General features: G+C 40.1%; 1 protein-coding gene across 1 annotated transcript in view; it reads right to left on the reverse strand.

The window, feature by feature from the left end:
* Window positions 1–21,040, reverse strand: part of DNAH11 (dynein axonemal heavy chain 11) — a 313,588-nt gene that overhangs the window by 145,651 nt on the left and 146,897 nt on the right. The window contains 5 exon segments of the mRNA XM_060020402.1: window positions 3,517–3,648; window positions 7,270–7,420; window positions 15,932–16,080; window positions 17,411–17,561; window positions 19,520–19,656. Of these exon segments, the coding sequence (XP_059876385.1) occupies window positions 3,517–3,648; window positions 7,270–7,420; window positions 15,932–16,080; window positions 17,411–17,561; window positions 19,520–19,656 (720 nt within the window).

A 21,040-nucleotide genomic window follows, 5' to 3' on the forward strand; every position in this document is an offset into this window, starting at 1 on the left:
GAGGATAGGAGAATGTGGTCGGGGCTGAGAGGGGTGATCAGCCTTAGCAGGGAGAGCTGATTCCATCACTTTCCAAACAAGCCGAGCTCATATTCCTACCCACCACCACTCATATGTCAATGAGTTTAGGTTCATTTCAGTTACGTTCAGATTGGTGTCATGAGATTTTTTTTTATCACCCTACAGAAGTTGGTCTGAAATCAAGTTCATTCAGAAGGTATTCCTTATCTGGCACCATTCTCTGTAGGCAGGATACATACGACTTCTACTTTACATCAAAATTGGCTTCACCTAACCGCTACATCAGCAAAGTGGTTTTGATGACAAATTTTGAATCATTCATTCTCTCACTGAAATGCATTTTGTTCTATAGTGGGGAAGAAAACAAACAGGGTTTCTGCCCTCATAGAGTTTATGGGAAAGAGAAAGGGGAAGCCATGAGGAAGCATGGTGCAAGCAGAGGTGAAGCCAATAAAAGGACAAATATATAAACAGGCGCCTTGAAAGGCGACGTTGTGAGAGAAATGGGTGAATCTGTTTTAACTGGATGTTCAGGGAAGCCATCTCTGAGAACAGGCACATATTAGAGAGAAGACCATTCCAGGAAGCAGGAAGAGGTCAGCATGTGCAAATATCTTACGGTACGAAACAACCTGTGTTCCAGAAACTGGCCGGTGCAGCTGGAGGGGAGCGAGGGGAGGCAGCATCAGAGGAAGAAGTAGCGAGAGAGGCAGCGCCAGATCCAGAGGCTGTGTAAAGAGTATTAAATTTTAAAGTTTTATCTTAAAAGCAATTAAAGTGTTGTAAACTCAGTAGTGTATCATATAATCCAATTTACATTAAAAAAAATCACTCTGGCTGCTGAGTGAATAATGGATTATGGGGCAAGTATAGAAGCGGAAAGACCAGTGAGGAGCTTACTTCAGAAGCCAAGTGAGAAAGGATAACGGCTGTTTATAGGAGGCTCAGGGAGGGTTGATGGGGGGCCAATTTTGGAAGGTGTTTGCAACAGCCTGGGTTAAGAACACAGGTCCTGAGTCAGTCTGCTGCAGCTTGAACTTGCCTCAGACATTAGTTAGCCATGTTCCCAAGCAGGCTAACTTATCTAAGTTTCAGTTTCTTTTTTGTAAAAGAAGAATAGTTGTACCTATATAGACAGGATTTATTTTTTTGAAGATTCAGCGAGCTAGCCTATTAAGAGCCCTGAGCACGTTCCCTGACATACAGTAGGCACCCAAATTTGTTGAATAAATGGCTATCCTAAGACTCTTTCTGGGGTCTGCTTCATTCATGTTTCCAACTTCATAGCCTCTCTTTTGAACGCTTCACAGTTAAAGTCTTTTTGAAAGTTTAAAGATGATGATGATGATGATGATAACTACTAATTGGGGAAAGAGTGTCTGGGAGAGGAAGGGGACCATGCGATGTCCAGCTGCTGGCTTGAATAACTGGCTGGAAGGCTGCCAGGCTGGGAAACTGCAAAGATGAAAAGAGGATCAGCTGGGAGGAAGGTGAGCTGTTATGATCAGGAGTAGAAAGATCTCAGCTGTCAACCTCCTACTCATGTGATTTTTACCTGGTTGTAGGCCCTGGAAAAGGAAAACCCTTCTGGAGAACACTGGAAAAAAGACAAAACCCATGAGGTTTTGGGGGAGAAGGGGAGAGGGGGAGAGAGGGAGAGTCTGCATGTGGTCTCCATGAAGGAGAAATCCACACATGTAAATTTTGCCTTTGAGAAAAACCATGTGAAGTCACCCAATATTCTCACTCAGGCAACAGAGGCTATATTCTTTAGAAAGCACTTGGAGATTACTGAAGGAAATGTGGCTTCTGAGAAGGGTCAGAATAAGATATAGAATGCCAAGTGAATGCCAGATTTATTTATAGATATAATTTATGGTTACCTAGTAACAAGAAGAGGAACTGGCCCTCAGGTTATAGCAACCATGGATTTTAGAACCTACAGTGAGTAAACCAACAAATTTGGGTCATTCTTGGCTGTGATGCCTTCCAATTTAAATTCCCTGTTTACATCTGGAGACATTTAGGGAAGCCTGGAAGACATATGCTATCTATTTTTAATTCAAAGATTCAGAGGTACCCATAGAAGCACTATGACCATAAGAGATCCTGGTGTACCATGGATGGCTTGTGGAGAGAGAGATACATGAGTGGGAATCCTGATGTCATCATTTCCCATCAGTCAAGTTACTTTGCCTCTCTGAGCTTTACTTTATCTGCACAGTGAGGATACCTTGAAGAATTATTGTAAAGATTACATGAAAAAATCTATACAGAGAGGTGCATGGGAGAGATTAGATGTGCAAATTCTAAAGGTGAAAAACTCCCACTTTGTACTTCGGCAAGCCTAAGCAGTTTGTGTGTGGTATGCGTCGTGTGTGGGCGTGAGCGCGCGTGTGTGTGCCCACATCTATGCAAGTTCGTATCTCAAGTGTTTGCCCAGAAGAACTCAGAAGCCACAAACGGACTGTACTAGCAATGCTGTGTAGGAATGATAGCTTCACTTTAGGGTGAAGGAAAGAACAATGGAAAGGAACCAGCCTGAGGCTGACTGTGGTTCACAACAATTACCCTAGGAATCATGTGTGAGACTACTTAGAGGGTAAGAGGACTAGAGACCTGGAAACCAATTTGAATGTTATTATGTGCTGTGGACTGAATTATCTCCCCACCAAAATTCATATGCTGAAGGCTTAATCCCCAATGTGATGGTATTTGGAGATGGGGCCTTTGGGAGGTGATTATGTTTAGATTAGCGACTTTACAAGAAAAGACATAAGAAAACTTTTTATCTTTCTCTCTCTCTGCCATGTGAGGACACAGAAAAAGGTATCCGTCTGCAAGGCATGAGGAGGGTCCTCGCCAGAACTCAACCGTGCTGGCACCTTGACTTTGGACTTGCAGCCTCCAGAACTGAGAGAAAGTAAATTTCTGTTGTTTAAGCCACCCAGGGTATGATACTTTGTTATGGGAGTCCAAGCCAAAACAATGTGGTAGCCTACAACAATCTAAAGATGATACACTCCTGAATTAAGGCTGTAGGGATAGAGAAGAGGGGACAGATGTGACAGCTATTTTCTAACTGAAAGGATCTGATGACCATGGGATGTAGAAATAAGATGATGTCTCCCAGGTTTTTAACTAGAGCAACTGGGAGAAATGCATCACTGAGGAAAAGACGAAAGAGGAAGAGCAAATATGGGGGTGGGGCAGATGAAGCACCCTGTCTCAGGCACACTGAAACACTGCTGGTATTGACATGGAACCTTGAATTCAGAAGACAGATCTGATGGAAGGCTATGGATTTGACCTTATCAGCCAAAGAGAGCACCACCAGCCTGAACGAGCTTGCTGACAACGTTACAGGCTTAGGAGAGAATAGGGCAAGTAGGATAGATTTATGATAATATACATTTTTAAAAACCCCATAGGGATCACACAGAATAATATTTCCCCCCAAATAAAACTGGTTCTATAAACTATTTCTACACATACCTGATCTTGTAGTAGAATGCCTCCAAATGCCCAGATACAAGCAAAGACAAAATAGATCTCATAAACTTCCTTCGGGCTGTCAGAAGGTACATTTTCAGGAGTCAACAAACATTCCAAAAGAGTGCAAAGAGTCTAAAGAAAAAGAAAAAGCCATTCTTTCAGGGAAACTTTTTTTAAAACAGTGAAGTAAGTTCACAGGGCTTATTAACAAATCCACTGTACCCTTAAGAGATTCTGTGATTTCTCCCCGTTCTGTGATTTGCTACCCCGTGAGACAAAAAAATGGCGGCCTTGGGTTTCTGAGTCAGCGGTGGACATCCTTGGCCGCTTTCAACCAAACTAATCTTCTAGGTAACAACAAACTGTTAAAAAAAAAAAACCCATTATCATAAATCCTCCAACAATCACTGTAATAAGGAGAAATACATAAAACCAAAAAGAAAAAAATAATGGGGATATAGCTGTGCTGTCTTTTTTATAAATAGGGAGTCATACTACTACATACTACACATAGTGGGTATATTCTATAGACCACTTTCTCACTTAAAAACAAACTAAAGGCATTTTTCCTTTTCCCTAAGTGTTGCCCTACAATATCCCTGGGAATGAAGGCACTAGATGGAAAGGCTATGTAACCATTTCCCACGGTTGGACGTTTAGATAACCCACTTTCCCTTAGTACTTCAGCAGCTGTTTCCCCCACCTGTTGTCATAAATTTAGAAAGCCGGACTGACAGCCTTAGCCTCTGGCATTTTTTAGACAGGACACTAAAGTTAACCCTGGAAGAAAGGCTGTTCAGGAACTTGCTCTTCACCTCCGGGTGAAACGGCTCTATTGGTCTGAAACACACTCCGTGTCCAGGGCAATCAGGTCAGTAAGGAGGGAACATGGGTGCTGCAAACACCTCTGTCATGTGAAATCATAACCAAAATGAACATGTTTTTGAGCTAGTTCTCTAAAGCAGCAGTCCCCAACTTTTTGGCACCAGGGACCGGTTTCGTGGAAGACAATTTTTCCATGGACGGCGGGGGCAGTGGGGGGATGATTCAGGAGGTAATGTGAGCAATGCGGAGGAGCAACGGGGAGCGAGAGGCAGATGAAGCTTCCTCGCTGGCCCGCCACTCACCTCCTGCTGTGTGGCCCTGTTCCTAACAGGCCACGGGGCCAGTACTGGTCCGAGGCCCGGGGATTGGGGACCCCTGCTCTAAAGCACAAAACTGGTTTTCATGACTTAGTACTGTCCTAGACCCTCAAAACTCATGATACCCTTCCCCCAGTTTTTGGAGGCAGCAGTAGATTTTTATCACTATCATACACACAGTTACGGAAGCTATAACAAAGCACGTCATGTGTGTGCCTCTCCTTCCCAACCATGAGAGGTGGGGAAAATCCATGGTAACATGGAAACTGGGTCCTGGACATAATTTGGAAATGTTTTCAAAATTTAAATAGTTGAGCGCCTGTTTATATTTTTCAGTCTCTCTTGATTTCCATTATTTTATATTGTGCCGTGATTGCCAATTTAAAATAATCTTCTAATGGAATAAAACTCACCAATTTGTTATCAAGAAAAATAATGTAAAACTCTGAGGCTTTGCTATTCCTGAGTAGAAGCCATGTGAGTCTAAGGAACTGTTAAAATCAAAATGAAAAAGACTGAAAGGTCTGCATATGACATTATCCACTGATTTGAACTTGCTGATAACTCACCTGATTTTTTCTGTTTTCTCCCAAACACAGTACTTGGAAAACATTTTAAGCTCTGTGCCAGCAATTAATAAAATCATACCCTGGTGCATATTCTGAATGAGTTAAAACACCTTACCAAATGTAAAGCAAAAAAGTTTCATATACTGGAAAACACAGTACATTAATTTCTTAAAGTAGCCTTTTAAAAAGAATGAAATAATGCCATTTACAGCTACATGGATGGACCTAGAGATTATCATCCTAAGTGAAGTCAGACAGAGAAAGGCAAATATCACATGATATCACTTGTATGTGGAATCTAAAATATAACACAAACGAACTTATCTATGAAACAGAGACAGACTCACAGACATAGAGAACAGACTTGTGGTTGCCAAGGGGAAGTGGGGCTGGAGGGATGGATTGGGAGTTTGGGATTAGCGGATGCAAACTAGTATATGTAGAATGGATAAACAACAAGGTCCTATTGTATAGCACAAAGTATATTCAATATCCTGTGATAAACCACAGTGGAAAAGAATATGAAAAAGAATATATATACATACATATATATGTGTATATATGTGTGTGCATATATACATAACTGAATCAGTTTTCTGTATACCAGTATGTATAACACAACATTGTAAATCAACTATACTTCGATAAAAATAAGGGTAGTCTTCTTAAGCTATTCTCCTGTACGCTCATTTTTGTCTCACATTTTGTCCTTATAAGCAATCACTGCAAAGAGACGACTTTATACAACAACAGCCAAAAAAGGAGTTAAGGATAAAATGCCATTTCTGAGTACTACAAAAGGAGGAAGTGAGAGCAAAAATCATATTAATTCCTACTGACTTATTTTCACACTACTCTTGAATGAAAAAGTTCGCACCACAGAGAAACACAAATACACAAGTCAAGTTGAGAAGGAACTCGACACTTGCTTTTTTGCAAGTATTACACCAGAGGACGTCTAATTAGGCTAACCACAAAATTAATTCATTATGAATAAATTCAGACCTGCTTTCAGAAATAAATTATACCTCAGATAATTACTGTTGAAGACTATCGTTTTCTTAATTGGTGTGTGAATTATCCGAAAACCTGAACTTTCTCTTCTTATTATGCTTGTGACTATTTCTAATTTAGCTTCAAACAAATTCTGTATCATAGTAACTTCATGGTAACAAAGTACTTCAAAACCAATTTTGCTCCTAAAGAGACACAAATAAAGGTTTCTAACTGTTAACCTTCTGTCAAGTTTTAGACTTGTAAAGGCTGGGGATAGTTATTCTTCACGCTGAGATTAAGATCACAACCTTCATTTCTGTGTGCTGTGAATTATTTTCATTTGCTGCCATGACAATGTATCATATATACTCTTCACTCTAACCAGCTGTCTCACAATGAGGATCAGAAAAAAAAAATCTATCCCTGAAATACTATGAACTAGACTGACCTGACTTGAGGACTATTTTTGGGAGGGGGAGAAAAGAAAGGGAAGAGAGAGTGGGAGGCCTGGCAGGGTGGTGCCCAACGAGGCGGAGTTCAGAAGCTTTCTCTTACTCACCGGCCAACATCTTTAATTGCATGAATGTTTTTGTACTCAAAAACAACACACTGAGCACCTTCTCTTGGCCAGTTACTTAGGAAACAGAAAAATAAATGAGGCTGTTACTATCCTGTTCTTCTTATTCCACGCAAATACACTTGGGAAGAACGCAATGATTCAATAATGTATTGGGACCTACTATGTGCTTGGCATTATGGAAATCTCTGGAGATATAAAAATGGTAAAAGGTGGCTTCAGTCCTCTGGTTCACAGTCTTGTGCAAGAAACAGACCACAAACCCAAATGGTCATAGCATGTGATAGGCGTGTGACAGACGATTGCAAAAAGCACTGGGGAACACGGGGGCTGGGGTGGGGGAGGGTTGGAGCAACCTAACCGTTCCAGAAACCATTGCATCTTTTTGAACAAGCAAGAACTTCTATTTTGATCAAGCCACACTACCACATCAGGACTAGAGTGTGAAACGGTGTGACCCAGGACAAACCTGCACCAGGCTGCTCTCTGGAATTGAAGTGATGGTTTTAAAGCTTCTTCTCAGCTTATCCAAGCATGCAGCAATGTATTTATCAAAAAGAATCGTTAAATTGGCCTTTTCTGACTGATGCTGCCTTCTGTCTATCCAACTGGCCACATACCTGAAGAAGAACACAGAAAAGCTTTTATGGGGCACCCGGCTTGAAAAGGAAAATTCCACCAACTCAAAAGCTTCCCCCTTCAACACAGCTTGGTCCAACACTTCAGGGACACATTGAGTGGGTTCATTCTATTTTTCAAATGGCAAATATTTTAAAATGACCCTTTAAAAACTTGTTTTAATGGCCATTTTTACCTTAATGAAAAGAATGTAAAAGAAACTCCTAATAGCACTTAGAAACCCAACATAATAGACGGTAAGTAGGCCATTACTGAGCATTTATAAGGAAGTACAGTTTGTCATTTCCTAGAGGACTGAAAGTATTTTCAGACGGTAGGCTTTATTTATGAAAACAGCTTGGGATCTTTCTTGATGAAAACTGGCATCAATTACTTAGTAATGAGAAATCAGTTACAAATAAAAAGGTGAAAATTCCATAGGGGCTGCTTCCAAGTCCCTCCTTGTTCACTGGACTGAATGTAACTCTAACCTGATAGCTGATAATGTGGTTCCAGTAAGTGGCTCTAAAATGGTATCTCACACTTGGGTACATGCGTATGAATCTGAAGCTTATAAAATGTTACGAATTTTGATACATTCATATCTCTAACATATTAATAAAACACTACTTATCAATAAAATGAAACATGACTTAGTAGCACCCACAGTAGTCTCTGGAAAGAAACTGTATGATATGACGTGAAAAACAACTGCTCAGAGTTCTCATCAAATAGGAAGCAGTGATCACAAATACATAGAGCTGCCACCAGAGACGCAGTGCGACCAGACCCATGACAGCTACACCTTGCTTTAAGCAAATCAGATTTCATATATATATATATATATTTTTTTTCCGGTACGCGGGCCTCTCGCTGCCGTGGCCTCTCCCGTTGCGGAGCACAGGCTCCGGACGCGCAGGCTCAGCGGCCATGGCTCACGGGCCCAGCCGCTCCGCAGCATGTGGGATCTTCCCGGACCGCGGCACGAACCCGCGTCCCCTGCATCAACAAGCGGACTCTCAACCACTGCGCCACCAGGGCAGCCCAGATTTCATATTTTTAATATCAGAAGAAATTAAGGCGAGATGATTATCTTAGAAAAGGCTCCCTTTGATATTCACAAGCCTTCACAATAGGGTTTTATTAAATATTCAACTACCTATACACTGCTGCTAGATTTATAAAATATCTACTGTCAAAACTTTTTCAGGTCCAAGAGGAATGATTATCAGCTGCAGTCCAGTTGCATGATGGCAACTGAGAGACCACTTCTGGGGCTCCACGAGTTGCATCCAGTGGGCGCCATGGAACAATGGAATGCAGGTGTTAGGTACTGGGAATGAAGGCTACACCTACCACTCAGCTACTCATTTTACTCTTCATAAGCTGTCAGAAGTGGAATCTTAGTATCCAGAGCTTACTGCGGGGAGGGGGGCAGGGGAGAGAACTGTTTAGGGAGATGGAGCTCTAAGACTGCCTGGGTCTTTATCCATTTTTTAACTCTGTTACCTTGGGCAAGTCAGTTAACCTCTCTGTGCCTCAAGTTTCTCATCTGTCAATGGAGATAATAATGAAATGCACTTCCTAGGGTTGTTGTGAGCAGCAAACGAGTTCTCATGTATTAAGTGCTTACATTAACATCTGGCATATAACAAATTCTCAATCAGTGCTACTCATTAGCACAGAGTTGGTGGATTTGGGAGAACTGAGAAAACTGAGTTCAGATCCTGGCTCTGCCTCTCTGATCATCGCCTAAAGACAGTATGTTCGGTAGGTCTTAAGGGTTGGTAGGCAGTGCCCTGATGCATGTAGCAAATTCTACCCCTACTCCCCACCCCTGTCTTTGGTCTCTGTGGGGTCAGAAGGCTGTGCAGGGGTAACTAGGAGCTGCAGTGTCAACACAGCCCCAAGAGATGGAATTGGTCTTTGCACTTAGGGGACATGTAAGAGCTACTTCATTGACCCACGTCGGCAGTAGCCAAAGTCTCAAAGGGAGAGCCAACCAGGCCCACGAGCAAATGATACTGTTGTATCAATTACGTCCACAAATAAGAAAGTTAGTTCTATCAAACCAGGAGACGTGGTAAGAGCTGATCCTGACCGGGGGAAAAAAAGCAACCAACCAAAATGACCTCTGCTAGAGGTCAAGCACACCACACAGCATTGGAAGTAAAAAAAATAAATAAATAAAAGTCTGTATTGTTAAATATGGACAGTTTTAAATTTCATGTATAAATTACTGCTAAATTTAGTAAACATTAAAAGACAGCAAATTATCTTCAGTAACGGCAAAAACTGAAGCTGTACTTTTGTACTGTTGGCAATTCCTTTCACCTTACTTCATAAAAAAGTTTCTCCTGATTTTTAAAAGCTGCTGTAGATTTGAACATGGCCAAATGAAACACACTGCTATCATACAACATACAAGTGAAAATATCATACTTATTTATTCCTTACCTACATAAGTGATCACCCACACTGCTGCCCCTGCCTCAGGAAATAGCTACATTATGATGCCTTAATGCATCATCTTAATGCCAACGTCTAGGTCACTAACAGAGAATCTTTGGCTCATCAGTGCTTGCAAATATATTCCATATAAACAGCTGTGTTGCTCTTCTTCCTTCTCTAGAACTGCTATAGGCACATCACAGGAAGTCTAAAGTCCAGCAGTTTAGAAACTATATAGGTAGCCAAAGTCTTCAGGCTTCTGAAGACTTTTTTATGTATTACTCTGTAGTCTGCGGTCGGAATCCTGTCATACAGGATAGCAGGAATTCATCAGAGTTCTCTATAGTTTGCCCCTCACAGCTACGGCTGGGTTTTCTATTATTCACAGTGGCCTGGAAAATAGCAGAAGTTAAAAGGACCCACAGATCAGGAGTGTACTTTGATGATTTATGAATCTGTATGTTTACACATATAAACAATATCCAAAGATGAAAGGATGGGATTGCAGGGGTAGAAGACAACAAGCTCATCCAATGCAGGTGAGACAATGAGTGAGACAAAGGCAAAAGAATATTTTCAGCTAAAATTAGAGAAATATAAATCAAAACTACAATGAGGTACCACCTCACACTGGTCAGAATGGCCATAATTAAACAGTCTACAAATAATAAATGTTGGCTAGGAAAGGGAGAAAAGGGAATCCTCCTACACTGTTGGTGGGGATGTAAATTGGTACAGCCACTATGGAAAACAGTATGGAGGTTTCTCAAAAAAACTAAAAGTAGAATTGCCATATGATCCAGCAATCCCACTCCTGGGCATATATCAGGAAAAAAATATAATTCGAAAAAATACATGCACCCCTGTGTTCATAGCAGCACTATTCACGATAGCCAAGACATGGGAACAACCTAAATGTCCACTGACAGGTGAATGGATAAAGAAGACGTGGTAAATATATACAATGGAATATTACTCAGCTGTTGAAAAAAAGAAAGAAAGAAATAATGTCATTTGCAGCAGCAGCAACATGGATGGACCTAGAGATTATTATACTAAGTGAAGTCAGTCAGAAAGAGAGACAAATACCATATGATATCACTTATATGTGGAATATAAAATATGACACAAATGAACTTATCTATCAATACAAAATAGAAACATACAGACACAAAGAACAGACTTGTGGTTGCCATGGGGGAGGGGTGGATTGGGAGTTTGGGATTGGCAGAGGCAAACTATTATATATATATATATGTATAACTTAATCACTTTGCTGTATACCTGAAACTAACATAACATTGTAAATCAACTATATTTCAATAAAGTCAATTTTTTAAAAAGGAGTATTTTCAGCTAAAGTAATAGAGAAAGAAGTATGATCTCAAGTTGTGGCTACCAAAAGTTATCTTCCAGGAATCAGACAAAATTCCAGAAATACTCCTGCATTTTCCTATCATTATGTACAAGCCATGCAATACACAGTTTGGTAGCTCTCACTTTCACTTATGCTCACTTTAAATAATTTTAATAATTTAAATAATTATAAATGAATTTAATTAATTACCTGTTTGTTTTTCCCTTTCCGTGCATTTTATTCTTTTCTACTAGAAAAACTTCTCACTGATCATAATCTTCAGAAATTTTCTTCTAACTCCTGCTTTCTCTATTGTCTCAAGATCTCAACAGACATATATGAACTGTCTAGGATTCTTCTGGTAAACTTACTTAGAACTCAGAATTAAAATAGTATTTGATTTCTAGAGCTAGTCACATAATGATGTAACTTTAAGGATGTTGTTTGACCTCATACCTGTAAAATGTGGACATAAAATTATGCTTTTAAATAGCTCAGTGAATTTTAACAAAAATATTCCAAGTAGCTTAAGCAATGATGGCATTCTATTTAGTCCCACAGAGATACTATGAACCCCACAGAGATACTATGAACATAGTATTTCATAATCTCTTCTATCCAAAATATCTTATCAGTTCCCATAATATGAATTAAGAAAATATATTTCCTAACTCTGTTCACTGAAGGGTCTAGAAGAAATGACATACCAGTGGCAATGAGCCCTCCTAGCATCCCTATCTTGGATTCTAAATACCACTCCTAATACAGAAAGCAGTCACTTCCAGCTCCTTAGAGAAATGGGTGAAAGAAGCGTAGGGGAAGTAAAGTCTGAGATGAGCCAGAAGCATCTGCGTTAGTCAGAAAGCAAAATGCTCAGACTTAGGAGAACAAGTACAAAAGAACATGCAAGGGGCTGGCTTGAAGGGGGTCCTGCTGGCAAAATTTAGGGCAACTTGAGCATGCAAAAGAATACTGTTGGCAATGAATCATAACCCACTGAACTAAGACAAAAGAAGCCATGAATAGAAAATGACACTCCTCAAAAAGAACAAAGGAAGGGGGAAGAGTGAAAAAGAGAGAGAGAAAGGAAGGAAGGGAGGAAGGAGAGTAGAAGGGAAGAAGAGAAAAAATTCTTTACTAAAAATGTCACCTAATATATGGAGACAGAAGGGTTGACCCACTTTGTAACCACCAATGGGTTATTCTTCGAAATGTCTGGCTTGTTCTCTTCAAAACTGTAAATGTCATGAAAGAAAAAGGTGGGTGGATATTCTAGATTAAAGGAGAAAACAGAGATAAGTAGATGCAATGCATGGTCCTTGTTTTGATGCTGGATTTTTTTTAAAAACTACAGAGGAAATTCCCAGGGTAGCTGGGAAATTGTGAAAAATTACTGTTTGTTTTGATAGTATTATATCAAAGATGAATTTCTTAGGTATGTTAATTGAATTATGTTCATATAGGCGAATATCCTAGTTCTTAGGAGAGAGATGCTGAAGTACTTAGGGATGAACCGTCAATGTCTCCAACTTACTTTCAGATAATTCAGCAAAAATAAATAAAAGTAGAAAATATAGGGGACTACCCTGGTAGCGCAGTGGATAAGGCTCCGTACTTTTCAATGCAGGGGGCCCGGGTTCGATCCCTGGCTAGGGAACTAGATGCCATATGCATGCCGCAACTAAGAGTTCACATGCCACAACTAAGGAGGCCGCTTGCTGCAACTAAGGAGCCCGTGAGCCACAGCTAAGACCCGGTGCAACCAAATAAAAAAATAAATATAAAAAAATAAAATATACGTCTCTCTCTGCCTGTGAGAGGGAGTGTATGTACAGCCAAAGGAAATTAAATTGGGTAAAACTGTAAAAATTGATGACTGCAGGAAAAGAGTGCATGGTTGGACAATGTACTACCTACCACCTTTTCAATTCTTCTATATTTTTGAACACTTTCGAATTAAAAAGTCGGGGAAAATTGAGACAGATACTGGTTTGGGAAATTAGGTTGATAACTATATTGATCTCAGAAGGTAATTAGGGATTAAATGAGTCAATACATGTAAAGCTATCACATTTTTAATATTATGACATTAAAGTAAGGTAAGAAATTATCCAATAAATATGGAGTTAAAAATATACCACTCCCAACTTGAAAGAGCCACTTTTTGGTAGTTCATTGAAAGTTTCTGGCAGTAGGAGGTAAAAATATAAAAATATCCTTTACAGAAGATTCCCATTATTTTGGATAATGACCTGGATGGACCCTTTGGTCACACATATGAAAATTAAAACCTACCCATTGATCTTAAATTTAAAAAAACCTCCATGAAAATAAAATCTAATGGTGAAGAGGGGTTTAACTTTCTCAAGAATGTAAATTGGGTGACTCTTTTGCCAAACTGTGACCTTTGACTTATGAGATAAAAGTCTTTCTTTAAATGGGGATTTAGACCGCTTTTGTTAGCACAAATCTCCGTATGTTATTAAAACTGAACTACAGAGACCTTGGGAACTGTGAGATTCACTACTGAAATCAGACCACACCAGTGGGGGTGAGCGGTACAAGACTGCCTCTGCTCTCCATATGGGGGAGTCAAGGGGCACTGGAGATTCTCCGTCAGCTAGCTCCCGATCAACAGAAGCATCCTAGGAGATAGTCAAAATCCTAGCTGGGGAAAGGAGCTATTAGCTCAAGGAGTACTCTCCATTTTAGAGTTTTAAAAATCACTCCCTCCCCTAGCCAATGAAGGTTTACCTTCACAGAAACCTGGGTATGGCTCTACTTGGCTGCTGAGTTAGAGGATGAGACTTTTAGTAAATAAATCAGTACACAGAAAAGTAGCCTGGAGGAGTGCATGAGCCAGGCATCTGGCAGGGAACAGAGGTCATCCTCAAATTAGGATAATAGAGAAGGATCAATAAAGGGACTATTGGCAAAGGTGCGGGCAGAAGCAGGGAAACTGGAGAGCGCCATGTCATGGGGTGATGGCTGAGAAATGGTGAGAGCACCCGCGGCTGCAGGGACAAGAGAATGAAGGGCTATCAAAACCTGGAAGCAAAGAATCTCATGGAGACATTTAAGAGGACCTGCTCATGAAGGTCACGGTCACCCTGATGTGCTCCTGCAGGGAGGGAGCCAAGGGAATGAATAGCCTAACCTCACTCTCTTTTCTCCCTCTCATTTCCTGCCAGGGCTCCTCACTGGCCAAACCAACCAGAAGCCAGAGGGCAAGGAGCCCACTGATGTGGTCCACACAGGATGGCCGCTGGGGGCACAGAGCAGGGTGGAGGGGTAAAGAGAAGACATCTGACACAAGAAGCATGCCAGGCACCAGCACGTGTTCATGTGCAGAGCTCAGATGTTTCTACAGCGCAGAGTGGGAATACGAGAGGGGGTGACAAGGGACCACCAGAATGAATTATGGAAAGTGTAAGCATCTGAAGAGTAAGCAAGTGGGCACAAAAAACTTTATTCTAAATCAAAGCATCACCACCGTTCATGTATGCATGTTATGTGTATACATACAAACACACAAATGTTCACTAAATGATATACTTATATCTATGTGCTCCATACGAGCTATTATTATTACTTATTCACTTAGTCAACAAATATGTCTTAACATGTGCAAGGTGTGAACAGGGTAATGTCCAACTAAAAATGACAACTGCATACGGGTGCTAATTTAGTGATTTTTAAGTTAGCCTAATTAATTAACTTTAAATTTAATTGCTAACATTTTCTTCAAATAATCAAATACATGTTTAGCATTCTTAGAAACCTAAGATTAAAAAAAGAAATGTTCACAAAAACAACAAAGAACCTAAACAACTAGATTAAAAAATAGGCAAAGGACTGAAATGGGCATTTCTCCAAAGAAAATATACAAATGGCCAATAAACACATGAAAAGATGCTCAAATGATTAATCATTAGAAAAATGTAAATCAAAACTGGAATGAGATACCATTCCACACCCATTAGGATGGTTATTATAAAAAATAGAGAAAATAACAAGTATTGGTGGGGTCATGCAGAAATTGGAACTCTTGTGCTCTACTGATGGGAATGTAAAATGGAGTAGCCACTAATGGAAAACAGTATGGCAGTTCCTCCAAAAATTTGAAGCAGAATTACCATATGATCTAGCTGTTCAGCTTGTACATGTATGTATCAAAAAATAATTGAAAGCTGGGACTCAAAGAGATTATGCCCGTGTTCACAGAAGTATTATTTGCAACAGTCAAAAGGGAGAAGCAGCCCAAGTATCTACAGAAGGATGAATGGATAAACAATATGAGGTATATATATCTCTAGCAAATGGAATATCATTCAGCTTTGAAAAGGAAGGACATTCCGGCACCTGCTGTAACATGCATGAACTTTGAAGACATTATGCTAAGTGAAATAAGCCCAGCACAAAAAGACAATTACTATATGATTCAATTTATAAGAAGCACCTAGAGTATTCAAATTCATAGAGAGAAAGTAGAAAGGAGGTGGGGATGCTGGGAGGGCTACTGCTTAGTGCCTTTGGGGCTTCAGTCTGGGAAGACGCAAAAGGTTCTGGAGATGGATGGTAATGATGGTCGTACAACAACGTGAATGTACTCAATGCCTCTGAACTTTACACTTACAAATGGTTAAAATGGTAAATTCGACATTCATGCATATTTTACCACAATTAAAATAAAAGCAATACTCACGGATTCCAGCCTAAATCTTGTGGGTTCACGTATAGAATACCAGCCCTGGAAACAGTAGCTGGGGTTGCTGTCCTTAAGTGATGAACCTCGAACAGCAGCCTCATAGAGGGAGTGAGAGCTATGCGTTCATTGCTGGCCAAGGTCAGCACCTAGACAGAGCAGTACAGCACAAAAGTGGCCATTTCATTAGGGAGCAAAGGCAAGGCTGCTAACTTTCCAAAACAGCACAAAGTCCTTCCCCCAGGAGAAGTGCCAAAGGCTATGAGGTCACTGCCTGAGCTAGAAATGCAGTCGGAATATATATAGGATGGATAAATAACAAGGTCCTACTGGATATCACAGGGAACTATATTCAGTATCCCGTGATAAACCATCATGGAAAAGAGTGTGTGTGTGTGTGTGTGTGTGTGTGTGTGTGTGTGTGTGTGTGTGTGTGTGTGTGTGTGTGTGTGTGTGTGTGTGTGTGTGTATGCATAACTGACTCACTTTGCTGTACAGCAGTAATTAACACAACATTGTAACTCAACTATCCTTCCATTTTAAAAATGTTGTTTGTTACAAAAACAAATAAAAAACAAACAAACAATGAAATGCAGTCTGAATAATGATCTCAGTTCATCCTCAGGGGAGCTCACTAACCCCTGAGGAACAAACTCACCAACATGGACTCACTCATGCCAACCTTTAAATAACTGTGGTAATTATTACTAAATATAAGACCCTTGTTTTAAGAGTTGATTACATAAAAAGGCCTGAATGCCATAAGAAATAAACTTTATTTACAATCTGAACTATCACAGTTTTAAATCTTCCTGTAGAAACTCATGCAAGTATAAAGATCTCAGACCCGTATTTTATGATAGACAATGTCTTGGTTCAGAAAACAGTAATTACTCTTAGGTTAAGGGGGTTACTACTACTATTCTATAGCAATGACAACTAATGATTTCTTTCTCCTGACCCTAACAGTAGGCCTTGGGTTGCTTCAATGGTGTCTCAAAGACCTGTATCTTCACCTTTTATTTTTGCTGGAAATTCTGGATTAACCACGGCAAAATGCTTAGGAATGCATACTCAAATCTGTAGCCATAAGAACTACTTAATTTCAAGAGCTAAATTTAGCCAATTAACATAGGGCACAAACTCATTCTTTTATGATCCAAGTAGTCCATACTTAAAGAGAAGATATAATAATAATTTACACCTAGCTCTTAGAAAATGGTAAGATTGGATGAACTAAATCCTTGGATACATATCTCTCTTTAAAGATGGTTAAATTTATAGACAAGAAAAAATGTATTCCCTTAAATTCTTTAATAGTGAAATTAAGAGAATTACCAGGAAGGTGCCACATCAAAGTAGTAATTACATAAAGAATATCAGGTTAATGCCTGAAACTGGTATTAAAGTCCACAAGTGAATGGAACGCAGTACACTCCAGGTGTTACATTTAAGGTTTAGCACTGAGGTATTACTCACCTTGTTATCGTCCATGACAGTATTTAGTGATTCAATCCACATGGGATCAATATCACCATCCAGCACTATCCATTTTGGTCCATCATGCCTAAGATTTGCTTGTTCTCGCAGAATGGATGAGAATAGACCTATAAGTTAAGAGTAAGCAATCCTAATGTATAATGCAGTTGAGTGCTATTTACTTCTAAAATAAATTTGTCTTATTTGTACTGGAAGCTCTTTTATTCAGTAAGTAAATTTGCTATAAGTTTGTCACCTCTTTCAGGTGGGCAAACAGCACTACTTTTTGAGCTATCCCTGAGATCTAGACCAATGGACAAGTTTTACTTCCATGAGAAGGTTCCTTAACTTCTCAGACTGAGCAACCCCAAATGTCAAATAAAGATGATAGTACCTTCCTTGAAGAACACCTGTGGAGATTTATAGCCGGTGACGTACATGAAACTCAAAACTTACACCAAAGGAAAATATTAACCTTTTTCATGCACATATATTCAGTATCTATTTTAGGCCAAATATTAATTTATTCCACCTTTCTCTATTTTTCTGTAACATTATTCGAGAGAGATCATTATAAAGCTAAAGTATTCAGAAGTGTGATACATTTCTTTGGGAAATGTGTTCACTGGCATTATAATAAGTTATCTTTATCTCACAAGATGTAAAGATAGAAACATTTAAAATCCAGAGTCCTTTTTGCTAAGTATTATGCGTGTTTCATGGCACATTTAATAGTTGCTGACTGTTCAAAACTCAAGTATATAATACTATGGTGAAAAAAACTGTTTTGAGGCAGGTATGTGGAAGGTTTTGTTTCCTCTGTGAAGGATTTTGTGCAAAGATAAGTGATAGTCTATAGTAGAACCTGCTACCATAATTCATAAACAAGCCAGCAACCTGTTCTAATGGACACTAATTTGAAAGACTTCTACATATTTTCAGCATAAACAGATATTATTCCCTTCCTGCCACAGTCCTTAAAATAAAAAAAGAAAGCCTAAGAGAGCAAATTTTGACTGTCCCACAAATTAAGGAAGCAGGGTATACATGATACTAGGATGGAGAATGACGAGCTCTGCTCCTTTGACAGGGTCATCAGGGAAGTCTTCTCTGATGCGATGTCTGACCAGACATTCTAGTAACGTAAGGGAGCAAGCCATGCAGGTATCTCCAGTGTTGCAGATGGTGGGAATACCAAGTGCAAAGGCCAGTGACAGGAAGATGCTTGGCGGGTTCAGAGAAGAGCAAGGAGGCCCGAGTGTATGTGTAAATGAAAGGCAGAGAACAGGAAATGAGATCAGAGATGGGGAAGAGGGACTCAATCACATAGAACCTTGTAGGTCTTGGATAAAGGTTGGATTCTAACGGTGATGAAACACACTGGAAACCTCAAGCAGAGAACTAATATTCTGAAGACCGCCCTCTGTCTGCTGCAGGGAAAATGAATTAACGGAGACCCGTGAGGTGCGACACCGCAAATGCAGGCAAGAGGTGCTGGTGGCTTGGACTCATGTGGGAGCTGCAGAGAAGGTGTGAAGTACTGGAATACAATACGTATGTTAAAGGTAAGTAAGGCCTATAGGATTTGCTGGGAGGTTAAATGTATGGTGTGAATGTGGGAAAGGACTCAAGGATGATGTCTAGATTGGTGCATTTACAGAAATGAGAATGTTACAAGTGATTTTAACAAAGGAATCTGCTTGTCCACAAAAGCTTTCAGGGCAAGAAACATGTCCCACTGACTTTTGCCCTGGCACCTAGAATAGCACATGCCTGAAACTCAGTATCTTGTATCAGGTACTTTATAAATGTTCCCTGAGGCATCTGTGTTGACTTCTCTGCTGGTTTACAGGGAGCCCTGACATAATTGATGGGGGATAAAATACACAGCTCTGAGCACAAACCTGCTGAATGCTAATCGACCACTTAGTCAAATCTAGTTTTAATTTATAGGTTATAAATGCTGTTGTGAGCTGCTGTATTTCCAATAACGCCAACCCATAAACAGTAAATCTACAACCATGACTAAAATTGGCTTGAACTGAGAAATGATTTTCTGGATTAAAAAAAAAAAAGAAAATTTTAGCACTTCAAAAGGAGAAATACTACTTGCCATCTTTCCATTCTCGGGTAGCATGATGTATGAAACCAAAGAGTTCATCTGTTGTCACAGCTTTGGGGTTTAAGTCATTCCAAATGGGTTTCTGTTTCATGTTAACATATGTTCGGTTCAGTGTTCGCAAAATCTGAAAAAGAAAGAAGGAAAAACGCTAAGAAAATTAATACTAATGTAAGCCAAATGGGAAGCAAAAGATTTCTGAAGAGTCTTCCTTAGGTATTATATGTTCCTAGATATTCTGTGTATATTGAGAATGTGAAAAAATTTACATGTGCACATTTTCATTCACATCTTGAAAAATTGAATCCCACAACCCCTGAGGATCAGTTCACCTGATTCTGTCAAGAGAAAGTCACTATCAACAGAGATTTTTAACCATGTGTGCAAAGTAAAGGACTATATGTAAATGTGCTCCTGTACATGTTATTAAAATCCACTCTGCCTGTATTACTTAGATTGTTCTTAAAATTTAGCCTGCATCCAAAGTGCTTAGAGGGTATTAAAACAGACTAATGGACCCGATCTCAGAGTTTCTAATTTAGCAGGTCTTGCGCACGACTGATTTGAGTTTTAAGACGGTCCCAGGTGATGCCTAGGATGCTGGTCTAGACATGCTTTGAGACCTAGCGACCTAGAACAACGGTTCTCAGGAGGAGATCATCTTGACTTGGGGGAAGAGGACGTGCTACTGGGCATCTCGTGGGCAGAGGCCAGGGATGCTGCTCAACATCCTGCAATGAAAGACTAGCCCCCAGGACAAAGAGTTAACCTGTACGGATGTCAATAGTGCTGAGGTTAGGAAGCCCTGTTCTAGGTAATTGAGGAAAAGAAGGCTTGGTGACAAGAATTCACAGGATAGGTCCTCTCTGGAGGGTCCAGTGGTCAAGACTCTGTGCTTCCACTGCAGGGGCACGGGTTCTATCCCTGGTTGGGGAACTAACATCCCGCATGCCACGCAGCACGGCCAATAAGGAAACAAAAATAAAAAATAGGGCTTCCCTGGTGGCGCAGTGGTTGGGGGTCCGCCTGCCGATGCAGGGGACGCGGGTTCGTGCCCCGGTCTGGGAGGACCCCACGTGCCGCGGAGCGGCTGGGCCCGTGGGCCATGGCCACTGGGCCTGCGCGTCCAGAGCCTGTGCTCCGCTGAGGGAGAGGCCACAACAGTGAGAGGCCTGCATACCGCAAAAAAATAAAAAAAATAAAATAATAATAAAAAAAAATTTAAAAAGTAAAAAATTAAATAAAAAGAATTCTCAGGATAGGTGCTTAATACATGTGTAGTTAATTAATTGACACCTTAACGCAAATATCTGCCCAACTATCCTTTCTGCTTTCTCTGAAAAGCCATGGCTTTTATTTTAGATATTATCATCCTGATCTCCTCTCACAGGGGTTTAAAGGACTGATAAACAGTTGCCAAATACTTTAGAATAATCAGTTGCTAAATAACATGGCCCAAGCTTTGGTGCTCTAGTTCTATAAGCTTAAGCAAAGGTTGAATAGGACGGAAT

The sequence above is a fragment of the Delphinus delphis genome, chromosome 9, assembly GCF_949987515.2.
Source record: "Delphinus delphis chromosome 9, mDelDel1.2, whole genome shotgun sequence".
Classification (NCBI taxonomy): Eukaryota; Metazoa; Chordata; class Mammalia; order Artiodactyla; family Delphinidae; genus Delphinus; species Delphinus delphis.